At 41.9% G+C, this 12133-nt stretch overlaps 1 protein-coding gene across 5 annotated transcripts in view; it reads left to right on the top strand.

Moving 5' to 3' along the window:
• The window catches only part of ST18 (ST18, C2H2C-type zinc finger), a 65412-nt gene extending 53819 nt beyond the window's left edge, over positions 1-11593 (top strand). For all 5 annotated transcript variants that reach the window (XM_025194390.1, XM_025194394.1, XM_025194392.1 and 2 more), the window contains 3 exons: positions 1852-1955; positions 5270-5413; positions 11319-11593. In XM_025194390.1, the coding sequence (XP_025050175.1) occupies positions 1852-1955; positions 5270-5413; positions 11319-11459 (389 nt within the window). In that variant the 3' untranslated portion in view covers positions 11460-11593. The remainder of the gene's footprint in view (positions 1-1851; positions 1956-5269; positions 5414-11318) is intronic.
• Positions 11594-12133: the final 540 nt, after the last annotated feature.

The raw sequence follows: 12133 nt of genomic DNA, 5'->3' as shown, positions 1-12133 counted from the left end.
GCTGCGCTCGAGGTGGAGAGGTGCGCTGGTGGGGGGGGGGCTGCACTCCTGTGGGACACTCCATCCACCCCAGCATTGCAGCGTTCATGAGCTGTGCCTGGTACCACAAGGTATGTAGAAAAAACATTTAAATCTGTGTCTATGGCTGAATCACTGATTCTCTGAATCAGCATTGAATCTTTAGATTCGGATCTGGCCAAATCGAATCGGGGACAGTGATCAAAATCAATTAATTGAATATGGCCCATTTCACACACCCCTACAAATTAGCTCTGCGGTAAAGTCTGTGCACCTAGATATGTGGTCCTATTAGGCTGCAGTGAACTAATAAAGGCCTCCATAGGTTAGTAGTTGTGAACACAAGTACTAACCTATGACAGCATTATTTAGTGTGCAGCAATGCACATGTAGATGCTGACATGGCTGGCTGGGGCATAAGAGTGCTTTAGTGCAGGGACTGTCTACTGGCTCACCCTGCATGGGAGTACCCTCATGCCACAGCCTCAGGCTGGCAGACTGACCCTCTAGACCCCATGCCAGCCAGGGCTGCTCCGCCCTGGCTGAACATACTGCAGTCCCAGGTGCACATGTAAATGTGGCACTCAGAATCAATAAACTCTGGTGTGAACTGCATCAGAGTTTATTCAGTCATATTAATAGTACATGTAGATATGCCCATTGTAATCTAACATTGCTGCATCTCTATAGGTAATCTAACATTGCTCCATCGCTATAGGTATTTTGGCAATCCCCCTCAACACACACCCTTTAAAAGTAAAAGATCATCTATCAGATAAACTTAGAGACATGATTCTGCTTCCTTTGGTAGCATGATTTAGGGAGTAGGGCATGACTAACACTCAAGACACTTGGATTTTTTTCCTAATTCTGTTGCACTAACCTATTACATAACCACAGGCATTTTGGGGCAGTTCTGCCTGACAAATCTTCCATCCCTGTTATCTGTTTAGACCGTGAGCTCTTTCTAACTAAGATCTCCACCCCCATTATACTGTGTCTACAACAAAGCAATGAACATACCTCTAGGTGTTACAATAATAATTACCTGTAAGCAGAAATGTCAGGAAAAAGAATTATCACTGGAAACGGTAGATGCTCAGTACCTCTAAGGATAATGCTCTTATTGACGATATCGGGGGTTGTCTGTCACTTAATTGGAGGGCATAGAGAGCACTTATCACTCCTATTTTTTCTCTGTGATGCCTTATTTGTCTTCTCAACAATTTCCCCTTTACAATAGTTTTCTGGTATATCTCACTGTTTATCACACTAAACCAAAACTGTGACCCAGGGGTTTGGGTGTGCCTATACATAGCTCCATGCAGTATCAGAGGTAGATTACCAGCTGGTGTCATAACTTATTAAAGACAGTGGGGGTGGATGGGGTGAATTGCTACTTTTCTTTTTTTAATTTAAAAAAACCTTCACTAAGAATTTAATATAAAGCACATATTTTTAATGTTGTGTTTTATATTTTCCTCTTTCAATAAAATACTTCTGACAACCCTGATCCTTTCCCTGCTTTGTTAGCTATAGTTGCTTGATTAACTGAATAAAAAATTCTCCTTTCCATTGAGAAATACAGTAATTCCAAAGCTCAAAATACCCTTTGTTTCTTGATCAGCTTCCTGTTTGTGTATATTTACATGTAGGTGGCAGCTTTGACAGTAAAACATTGGTGAAAAGAATTTCAAGATCACTGTTTTAATCTAAAAGCTTACTTCTTTTCTCTTGTGTAGTTCAGTACACAGGTATCCATGGGTTATTACTTGTCCGTGTTTTCATACATGCACATTTTAAACATGATTTGATCCATTCAACTCTTTGCAGGTGTAGAGAGTGATGAGGAAATCAGACACTTGGATGAGGAAATAAAAGAATTGAATGAATCCAATCTTAAAATTGAAGCCGACATGATGAAACTTCAAACCCAGGTATAACAACAAGCAAACACTTTGATCAGTTTTAATGTATATATGTGTTATATTTATGTATATGGATGTACATGCATGTACATTTTTGAGCATTTGTTGTACTTGGCGTACCTGGTCTGTGTTCATGTGGCTTACTTTAAGCTGCATAAACGTTGATCAAGAGCAGTATGTACAGCCATTCAGCAGTCCTGGGAGATGCACAGAGAAATGAGAGTAAGTAACTCAGGGTGCAGGGAGGGAAGGGGGCTAGAGGGTCTTCAGGGGGTGTTGATGGGGCTGGTGGGGCTTGCAGGTCTGTGGGTGGGAAGGTTGTCTGTCGGGGTTTGTGGAACTCAGGGGGTTAAAAATAGCCCAGTCAAAGTTGGAGGAGTAGGAAGAGCACAGCCCTGGGGTTGGGGCAAGTGGCTGAGCTCTCCCAGCCCTGGGGCTGTGCTCCGAACATGTACAGGCCCATAGATGGGTATTTAGATCGGCCTAATCCTAGTTATGTCAATCTAAATACAATACCTGTACCTTTATGATCAGTGTTTTATCATCTATACCATTTTTATCAAGTCCTTCCACTTTAAAGAAACGACAAGTACACTAGTACTGATATAAAAGATTTGCAGCATGAATAACATGAACTAATCTTAGCAAACAAGGAAATCACATTGACCATATAAAATATGCACTTCATTTTGTAGATTACACTTCTGATTATTCTCCTTCACACAATAATCTGCAAGTGTTCTAAGAACCCATAAAGAGAAGCTTTATAATACGGTAATGAAGCCATTAGGCCATGAGACTTTAATTTCTTATTAAGACCCTTAACTATTATTGCAAGGGAATCTTAATTTTTAGTGCTGTTTCTGTTGTTATTTTAATAGTTTCTTCCTAGTTCTGTTCATTACAACCGGTTATTTAAATACTTTGTATTTTGTCCCTATATAATACTTATCAGACAACAGGTGCATTTTGCTAATCTGTTAAGTGTATTAGATCTGTTAGGAGATATTGGAAAGGTAGACTTCTTATCATTTTTTGCATTGTTTCAGTATGTGTGAGAGTAAATTTATCCTTGAGATGCTGATTGCAGCTCCATATTTAAGGGTGAGCTGAGTATGTATACGTACACTGGAACACAGGCCTGTGCTTCTCATTCACCCAGTAAATTACGTGAAATTAGATACTTGCTTCAAAAGATTAGAAGCATTAAGATTTTAGGGAGAAATTCCTAAAAAAGTAACAGACCCCAAAAATAAGAATGACTCCAAACTAATCCAGGAAAAACTCAATTTATCTTTCCCTTCTAAATTTACAGTAAGCATTCAACTGTGTACAATGATAGGTTGGGTGCTATTTTTATAGTAACTTCATTTATGCTTGTGTGGTATTCCTTATTAATGAAAGTCATATGACCTGTGATACAGCTGAGTGAACTGGCATTATGCAGGAAATCTGTGGGGTTAGTAGGAATAGCCATTTGCATCAAGGCCTGTAGCCAGCCTCTCAGTCCCCTCAAACATGGTTCCCATTTCAACTTAGGTCTGTTCTAACAGGTACTGATTCTCCAGACCTGTATAAGCACCCAGATTAGCTGGCATGTCTTATCCCAGGGTTTCTGCAAGGTAGCTATAATATCTAATTGGGGGTCTGTGAGAGCCTGAATTAGAAAATTATTGAATCAGCAAACCACTTGGATGTTTTTCCCCAACCCTCTTAAGTTTGCCTGGCCAACAGTGAGGATTGAACAGTGACCTTTAATGTTGCTTCATCCAAGCCTGGACACATGACATATTAATACTAACATAATTTCCATCAACTTTGCATCACAATGTAAACTGCATTGGGTAGACAGTGGACAGATTACCAGTTATCACAGGGTAGCTGCTACATTGGGTGGTATTATAGTACCTTGGCATGAGGAGACAAGGAAGCATGCCATGGCCTCTCTGCATTGAGGAAACCATTACCCTGAGATAACTGGAGATACACAATACTTACACTAGTGTATGTTTCCTGTTTTCTTTCCTGCAGTAACTCTATATTAGATTGTAGTAGTATAGGAGCTTATGTCATGTGTCTGCAATTTTTTTACACAGCCATAAAGGCACCTTAAAATAGGATACCCAAAAGAGCTAATCTGGTTGCCGCCAGAAAGATTGCAGAGCAGGTAAAAATCAATACAGTGCACAGAGCCAGTGCAGTCCTCTTCTGAGTAGTGCATACATTCAGTGGGCCTAATTCTTCATTGTTCTGTTCTACAGCCTTTTGCAGCTGTTGAATTGTTAGCAATTCAAAATTCTCCTCTCATGCTGGGGGTACTATTTTATATCCGTGCCTTACACATGTAAATTAACGTACAAAAAAGCAGGTGATAGAGAATCAGGCCCAAATATCTTTGACTTCAGTTTCTCAGCACAGCTTTTGACATATGAACTTGCACAAATAACTACATGACAGTCCCCATCATTCTCATTGGTTTCCTCTCCAAAAAAAAAGATACCATTTTTCTAACAGAGATGCTTTTCAGTTGGTCCTTAAAAATATGTTTCCGTCTTCTTGCCCATTGCTTGCCTGCATGGTTGTATCTGTTGTACACACAGCTTCTGTTTCCTACCCAGTATATTTTGTCATGTTGTTTCCCTGCCCTGCCCTATTTCTAACTCTAATCAATTCAGAGTTCTAACTTCCATGGGGAAGGAGGGCAAGAAAGTAGCACAAGAGCTAATACCAGTGCTGCTGCTACTATAGTGAACCAGCAGGGATGCTGTAACAAGAGGAGCTCAATGCAAACATTAGCCTTCTTTCCCCCAGCCCTGAGGCCACGTTCCCCATTCTCAACCCTTCCCCCTCCCCAGCAGATTGAGGCCTGGGGTCTTTAATCCATTTCCAAACTCATCTTCCCCACACAATGCCCTCCTCACTCAGCAGGACCACAGATGAGAGCTTCATTTTTCTTTTAAAACAACAGCAGAGTCCACTGGTTCAAATGAATGTGACTTATCTTGGCAGGCAAGGTTCTTTGGGTAGATGTGATATCTTTTGTTAGACCAACTGAGTGTAATCTAATATCTAATAAAAGATATCACATCTATCCAAAGAATCTTGCCTGCTTATGTCCTTAGACCAATACGGTTACAACCAAAAACCCTATGACTTATCTTGTACCACAGGTATCTTGTGGCAACATTAGCCATGTGTTTTAGGAAGGCACCTGAGGTTCAAATCTTTTACAGCATTATACGGTCCCTTCCTAAAGGAACCTTTTGTTTTGTGTTCAGACTTCACTTATAATTATGTCAAGGTTTTTGTGTGTGTGATTTTAGATCACATCTATGGAGAGCAATTTGAAAACAATAGAAGAAGAGAACAAACTTATAGAGCAGAATAATGAGAGCCTGTTGAAGGAGTTAGCTGGCCTAAGCCAAGCCCTCATTTCCAGCCTTGCCGACATTCAGCTTCCACAAATGGTGAGTCCATAGCCAGAAACTTTGTGACCTCTTTGAGATTTTGTCTGTATTTTTGGCCAGGGCTGATTCTGCATGCCTTGCCATCAGGCAGAGGGCAGCCCTCTAGGGTTTTAAACAATTTCCCTGCATTTCACTTCCCTGCACTCTGTACAAGTGAACAGTAAGATATCATAAGCGCTTAGGATCTGGAATATTATCAGCACCGAATCTGAATGGTGGAAAGAGCAGGATTCATCCTAGTGGGAGGAGGTCACAAAGAAGATGCATTCTCTTACTCCAGAGCTTAATTTGTCCTGTGGAATTCCATTCAAAGGCAGTGTTTGGATTTTTACTACTCCCAAGGAGAAGGCATAGTCTTCTATCCTTAAGGGTAAAGCTAAATATAGATGTGGCAAAGTGTTCTCCCCTGGAAACCCTTTTACTTCAAGGCACTGTAACATGGAACAACATAAAGCATCAGAAATTGACCTGCTTTCCCTCAATACAACTTGTGCATTTTCATTAATACCTGAACCATGCCAAAGCAGTAGGCAATTGAAGGGATCATATTAATCCAGTGGCCATACTATATCTTCCTTCTTCTTCCTTGTATCCCTATGTGAACAATAAGGGATAGGTAAAATCAAGCAATACTGCATGCCTCTGATGTTCATAACTGGGGATGTAAAATCTTGCATGTCTGGCTTATGAAGAAGGATCCAACTCAGCTGACTGTTCCATGTGCTGTGTACAGTCAGTCTGACTGTCTTATTCCAATGGTCAATGAACAAACATCCCTGTTTAGTCAGCCAGGTTTTTTCCTGATACTAGGCAGAATGCATATGCTTCCAACTCAAGGCATAGTGTTCCTGGACAGTCTAGAGTCACAGTTTAGTGTATATAGCAGGAATTCATAAGCATTGTGGAGTAGACCCTACAGGGTGTTATAGTTTGTATAGCTTTTAACAGCCCTGATAGTGCCTAAGGCTATTTCAGGACTGGTTGACCCCTGTCCAAGAATCAAGGAAGGGGAAAAGTGACTTAACTAGGTTTTCCTATCCACTCCTTTCAGCACCAGGTAACAGATTCTCATGGGAGACTTCTATCACCCTGACATCTGCAAGGAGGGCAATAAAGCAGTGTGCAGGCAATCCAGGAAGTTTTTGGAGAGTGTTGGGATCAACTTCCTGGTGTAAGTGCTGGAGTAGCCAACTAATGGCCATGCTCTTCTTGACCTGCTGCTCACAAACAGGGCAGAATTGCTGGGGAATGTAGTAGTGGATAGCAACTTTGGCAGCGGTGACCCCGGGATGATTTGAGTGCAGGATCTTGAGGAAAGGCAGAATAGAGAGCAGCAGAGTAAGGACCCTGGATGTCAGAAAAGCAGACTTTGACTCACTCAGGGAACTCATGGGCAGGATCCCCTGGGAAGCCAGACTGAGGGGGAGAGGAGTCCAGAATTGCTGGCTGTACTTTAAAGAAGACTTACTGAGAGTGCAGGAATAAACCATCCCGACGTGCAGGAAGATTAACAAATATGGCAGAAGACCAGCTTGGCTTAGCGGAAACTCTTCAGTAAATTCAGTCATAAAAAGGAAGCTTATAAGAAGTGGAAACTTGGATGAATAACTAGGAAGGAGTATAAGAGCACTGCTTGGGCAGGCAGGGATGAAGTCAGAAAAGCCAAAGTGCAGTTGGAGTTGCAGCTAACAACAGATGTGAAGGGTAACAAGAAGGGTTGCTACAAGTATGTCAGTAGCAAGAGGAGGATCAGGGAAAGTGTGGGTCCCTTACTGAATGGGAGAGGCAACCTAGTGACAGAGGATGCAGAAAAGGCTGAAGTACTCAATGTCTTTTTTGCCTCAGTATTCACAGGCAAAGTCAGCTCCCAAACTACTGCACCAGGCAGCACAGTCTGGGGAGGCGGTGAGCAGTCAAAAGTGGGACTATTTAGAAAAGCTGGATATATACAAGTCCATGGGGCCAGATGGGATACACCCAAAGGTGCTAGGGGAGTTGGCTGAGCCACTGGCCATCATCTTTGAAAACTCATGGCTATCAGGAGAGGTCCTGGATGATTGCAAAAGGGGCAAACATAGTGCCCATATTAAAGAAAGGGAAAAAAGAGGATCCAGGGAACTACAGACCAATCAGCCTCACCTCAGTCCCTGGAAAAATCATGGAGCAGATCCTCAAGGAATGCATTTCTAAACACTTGGAAGAGAAGAAGGTGATTCGGAACAGTCAGCATGGATTCACCAGGGGCCTGACTAACCTAATTGCCTTCTATGAAGAGATGACTGGCTCTGTAGATGCAGGGAGACCAGCGGATATGGTATACCTTGATTTAGCAAGGCTTTTAATATGGTCTCCCACAACATGCTCTGAGGCAAGCTAAGGACGTACAGGTTGGATGAATGGACTGTAAGGTGGATAGAAAACTGGCTGGAGCATCAGGTTCAGAGGGCAATAATCAATAGCTCAATGTCCAGTTGTCAACTGGTATCATGTGGAGTGCCTGAAGGGGTCAGCCCTGGGGCAAGTTTTGTTCACTGTCTTTATCAACAACCTGGAAGATGATACAGACCCTCAGCAAGTTTGCAGATGACACCAAGCTGGGGTGGGGGAAGAGTAGCCATGCTAAAAGGGGATTTAATAGCAGCCTTTAACTACCTAAAGGTTGGTTCAAAAGAGGACAGAGCTAGACTGCTCAGTGGTGGCAGATGACAGAACAAGGAGCAATGGTGTTGAGTTGCAGCAAGGGAAGCTGAGGTTAGATATTAGGAAGAATTTTCTCACTGGGAGGGTAGTAAAACACTGGAACTGGTTACCCAGAGAAGTGGTATAATCTCCATCCTTGGAGATTTTTAAGACCTGGCTAGACAAAGCTCTGGCTGGGATGATCTAGTTGAGGATGGCCTGCTTTGAAAAGGGGGTTGAACTAGATGACCTCCTGAGGTCCCTTCCAACCCAAATTTTCTGTGATTCTATGAGTCTGTCTGGTGCTGCAGGAGTGCCTCTACACTAGAAAATCTTGAATCCTTGCCTGCAATGGTGTAAATAATGGCTTAGACGGGACTCAGTGGTGTTCTTTTATCATGATAATGAGACCACTTAACATAGTGAACACATCATGATAATCTGCTTTGAACAGATTTCCTGCTTTGAACAGACTGTACTATAGACAGGACGCAGGGGTGTTCTTTTATCATGAAAATGGGACCACTTAACATAGTGAACACATCATGATAACCCGCTTTGAACAGATTTACAATGCCTAAAGTTGAATATGCTCTAAGTTCTGTCTATGTGAGCTTTTAACACCAATACTACTGCACCAATGCTGGAAAAGAGGCCCAACATTTTCTAGGGTAAATGGGATCTTTAGCTTGATCCTGTGAGTGTTCCTGTAAGGTGATGAGTCTGCTCAGTTCTCTTTAAATTGAATATTAGCATCTTATTCATTTAGATCTCTGACAAGGAATTTATTAACACTCAACAGGGATCCAGGTTTTCCATTCACCACAGCAAAACATTGTAAAATCCAGATGTTCTCATTTTAAGGAGAAAAACTCAAATTTTCTCTTTTTTAGGAGAAAAAGTAGGATTTTGTCCTTTCAAAGGAAAAAAAAAAATCATGTGAAACAGCAAGTTTCCCCTTGCAGGCCAGCAGAGTTTCAGCTTGCAATGGGCTGGGGGCAATGGGAGAAGAGCAGTCAGGCCAGGGTGACACCTGCATGTGCGCCCACACACATGCACATGGCAGCCAGGCAGCCTGATGATGAGCAGCTCCTGCAGCTCCCTGAAGGTAAATCTGGGGTGGGGATTAAGGGCCCCATAGTGGGGAAGGGAGGTAAGCAGGGCTCAGGCTGGGGTTGCTGCCCAGCTGGGGCAGTGCATGGGGCCTGGGGCAGGAATGGGGCCTGTGCAGCCATGCAGCACAGGCAGGGAATGGGATGGAGCTGTGGGCAGCTCATCCAGGGGGCGATGAGGGGGCTGAGTTGGGAGTGAGGGGCACAGTTAGGGATGTGGGTTAGGAGTGAGGGGCACCAGCAGGGCCAGGGGGCTGTGGGTTGGGAATGAGGGATAATGGCACGGGCAGCACACCAGCATATCAGGGCTGCTCAGCACCACAAAGCAGTGGGAGGACAACCACAGCTGTATCTACATGCTGCTGAGCAAAGGGGGCAAGGGGAACTCTGATTTTCCAAAACAAAAAACCAAAATGAAATGCCAAAAATGTATAGGTATCTAGAGTTTATTTTGTTATGGAGACTGAGGCACTGGTAGACTTCCAAATTGCTTTAAAATTGTAAATATATCATTAAAACATTGTGTTCAACTGATACATACATATACATATACATATATATATACATATACATATACATATATATATACATATACATATACATATATATATACATATACATATACATATACATATATTAGTGACCTTTAATTTTAATCTTGTAAAAACATGGATTTGGGGCTTTTATTATCAGGGAATTTGCTATTTTTAAACAGACAAAACCAGGAATCCCTGCTCATCAAGTCCTACACTTCAGAGTGCAATCATACAGTTACAAACAGGCTAGGAGATCAGTTTCTGCTCTTGTCTAAGAATGGAAAAAATCTCTTCTCTGAAGTTAACAAAAATTTGAACTCTGGCACCTTAAATCAATAACGTGCTATAGCTACTACCCAACATGCAGCATGTCAGTGGAAATATGAACGTGTTTGAAGTTAGGGACAGGCTAATATTACCTTGCTGAATTAGGGTCTTAAGAGCTCTATAATAGGGACCTACTTGATTCATGATTTCGCGGAAACCACAAAATCCTCAATTGTCCATGAAATCAACTTTAAAAAACCTAATAAAAATAAAATCCTGGCTCCCCAGTGGGAGTGAGTGGTCCTCGCTGCTATGTAGCCTGTCCAGGAGAGGAAGGTGCTTGCTGGTATGGCAGCACAAAGGATAGCCAGCAGCCAAGATGGTGGCGACCCACTCTTCTCCTCCCTCTCAGGGGCCTCTCCGCCAATCAGCAGAGCGGGGCACAGCCACCAGGAAATGCCTACAAAATCAGCTCTTTGTACTGCAACCAAGCTGTGAAAATCCTTTTGTCTGGCCATGAATTAAGTAGGTCTCTACATATGTATGTGCATTCTTTTACTTCCTATTCCTGGGTATGTTTGCATGGCATAAAGCAGGACATGTAATGATACCAGAACTACCTCTAAATAGATTGCGTTCCACCCAGGCTAATTTAATTTGCTAAGAAACAGGATAAATTAACCCACTCAGAAATCCACGCTGATGTGGCTATGCTACTTTGGATGCATGCACTAGATTGCTAGCTCAGACACTGCATTGTGTAGTGTTGACTTCCCCTCTGTGTCTTCACAGCCTAATGTCCACCCATCTAGAAATTAGCCTTATCAATTGTATAGAAATTTGCATAGGATTCTTATTTTCCATTTGCTCCTAAAAGACCTAGACTCTTTTATCCAATGTACAAATGTTGTGCTTTATTCTTGAGCCAACAACAGCATTGTTCCATGAAGATGCAAATCCAGCTCACCTTACTGATGTACACAGTCCTGTGGACCTCAGTGAGAACACCTCCTTGATGTTTGCAAGCAGAATTTGACCAGAATTAAAAAACAGAGCATACTAAAGGCAAACATCTTCCACCCCCTCCTTTGTGGGAGAGTATGTGGTTCTCAACACATAAAAATGCCTTCACCTCCAACAATCTCATCAGTAAGTTAAATGTCTGCTGTGCCTATCACCTCAGCTTTCCCCTCTTGCTTGCAGACAGGTTTGCCATATTACCACTTAGCAACCTCCTTTTACATAGGTTTGGGGGGGGTTGGCCTTAATTTTTGCTCCTGCAATTAGTGAATATGTTTTGTCTTCATTTAGGGGCCAATCAGTGAGCAGAACTTTGAAGCATATGTAAATACACTCACAGACATGTACAGCAATCTGGAACGGGACTATTCCCCGGAATGCAAAGCTCTGCTGGAAAGTATCAAACAGGCAGTGAAGGGCATCCATGTGTAGGATGTGAAAGCTGCCGGGCAACAGAAATTACTTAACAGCAGTAAACTCCAGATGGATCTGTTAGGAGTTCATGTACTGCTAAGGGGTGTAGGTTGCCGTGCTGCATTTACAATTGCAACATTGCACTATTTTTTTCCCAGCTGACATAAAAAAGGAAGGAAAACACAACAGACTATTTGTATTAACAGCAATGCACTCTGTTAGTATATTGTATTTATTTCAGTACAATTCTTTTGTTTTTCTTCTTTTGCACTCAGTTTTTGTAAAGTGAATGTAAAAAGTGTGTGCAACTATTTTTTATATTTTTTATTTATTTCTAATCAAAGAGTTGTTTTTTTTTATCTTTTAACAGCATTTTTGCGGCCTGCCATATTTTTACAAATGTGTTTATTAATTTATTTTCCAATGGGATTTTAAATAGATTGAAAGTTATTCTGTAAATTAAATATCTTGCTGGATTTGTACAGGAAGAAAAAAAAAACTATGAAAGTAACAAATGACTGAACTGTGGTTCTAGTTTTATTTTCATCACATCCTGCTTTTTTATAATGGCTTTGTATCAGAAAGGGGTTTGCAGTAACATGAGAAGTGAAGAAGCAAGGAATGAAAAGATAAATGGTGCCCACTAGTGGGGAACCTGGGCTCTTAAAGCACAGTATGCTGGAAAACAAGTG

The sequence above is a fragment of the Alligator sinensis genome, unplaced genomic scaffold, assembly GCF_000455745.1.
Source record: "Alligator sinensis unplaced genomic scaffold, ASM45574v1 scaffold1911_1, whole genome shotgun sequence".
NCBI lineage: Eukaryota > Metazoa > Chordata > Crocodylia > Alligatoridae > Alligator > Alligator sinensis.
This window is presented reverse-complemented; position numbering and strand designations above follow the sequence as displayed.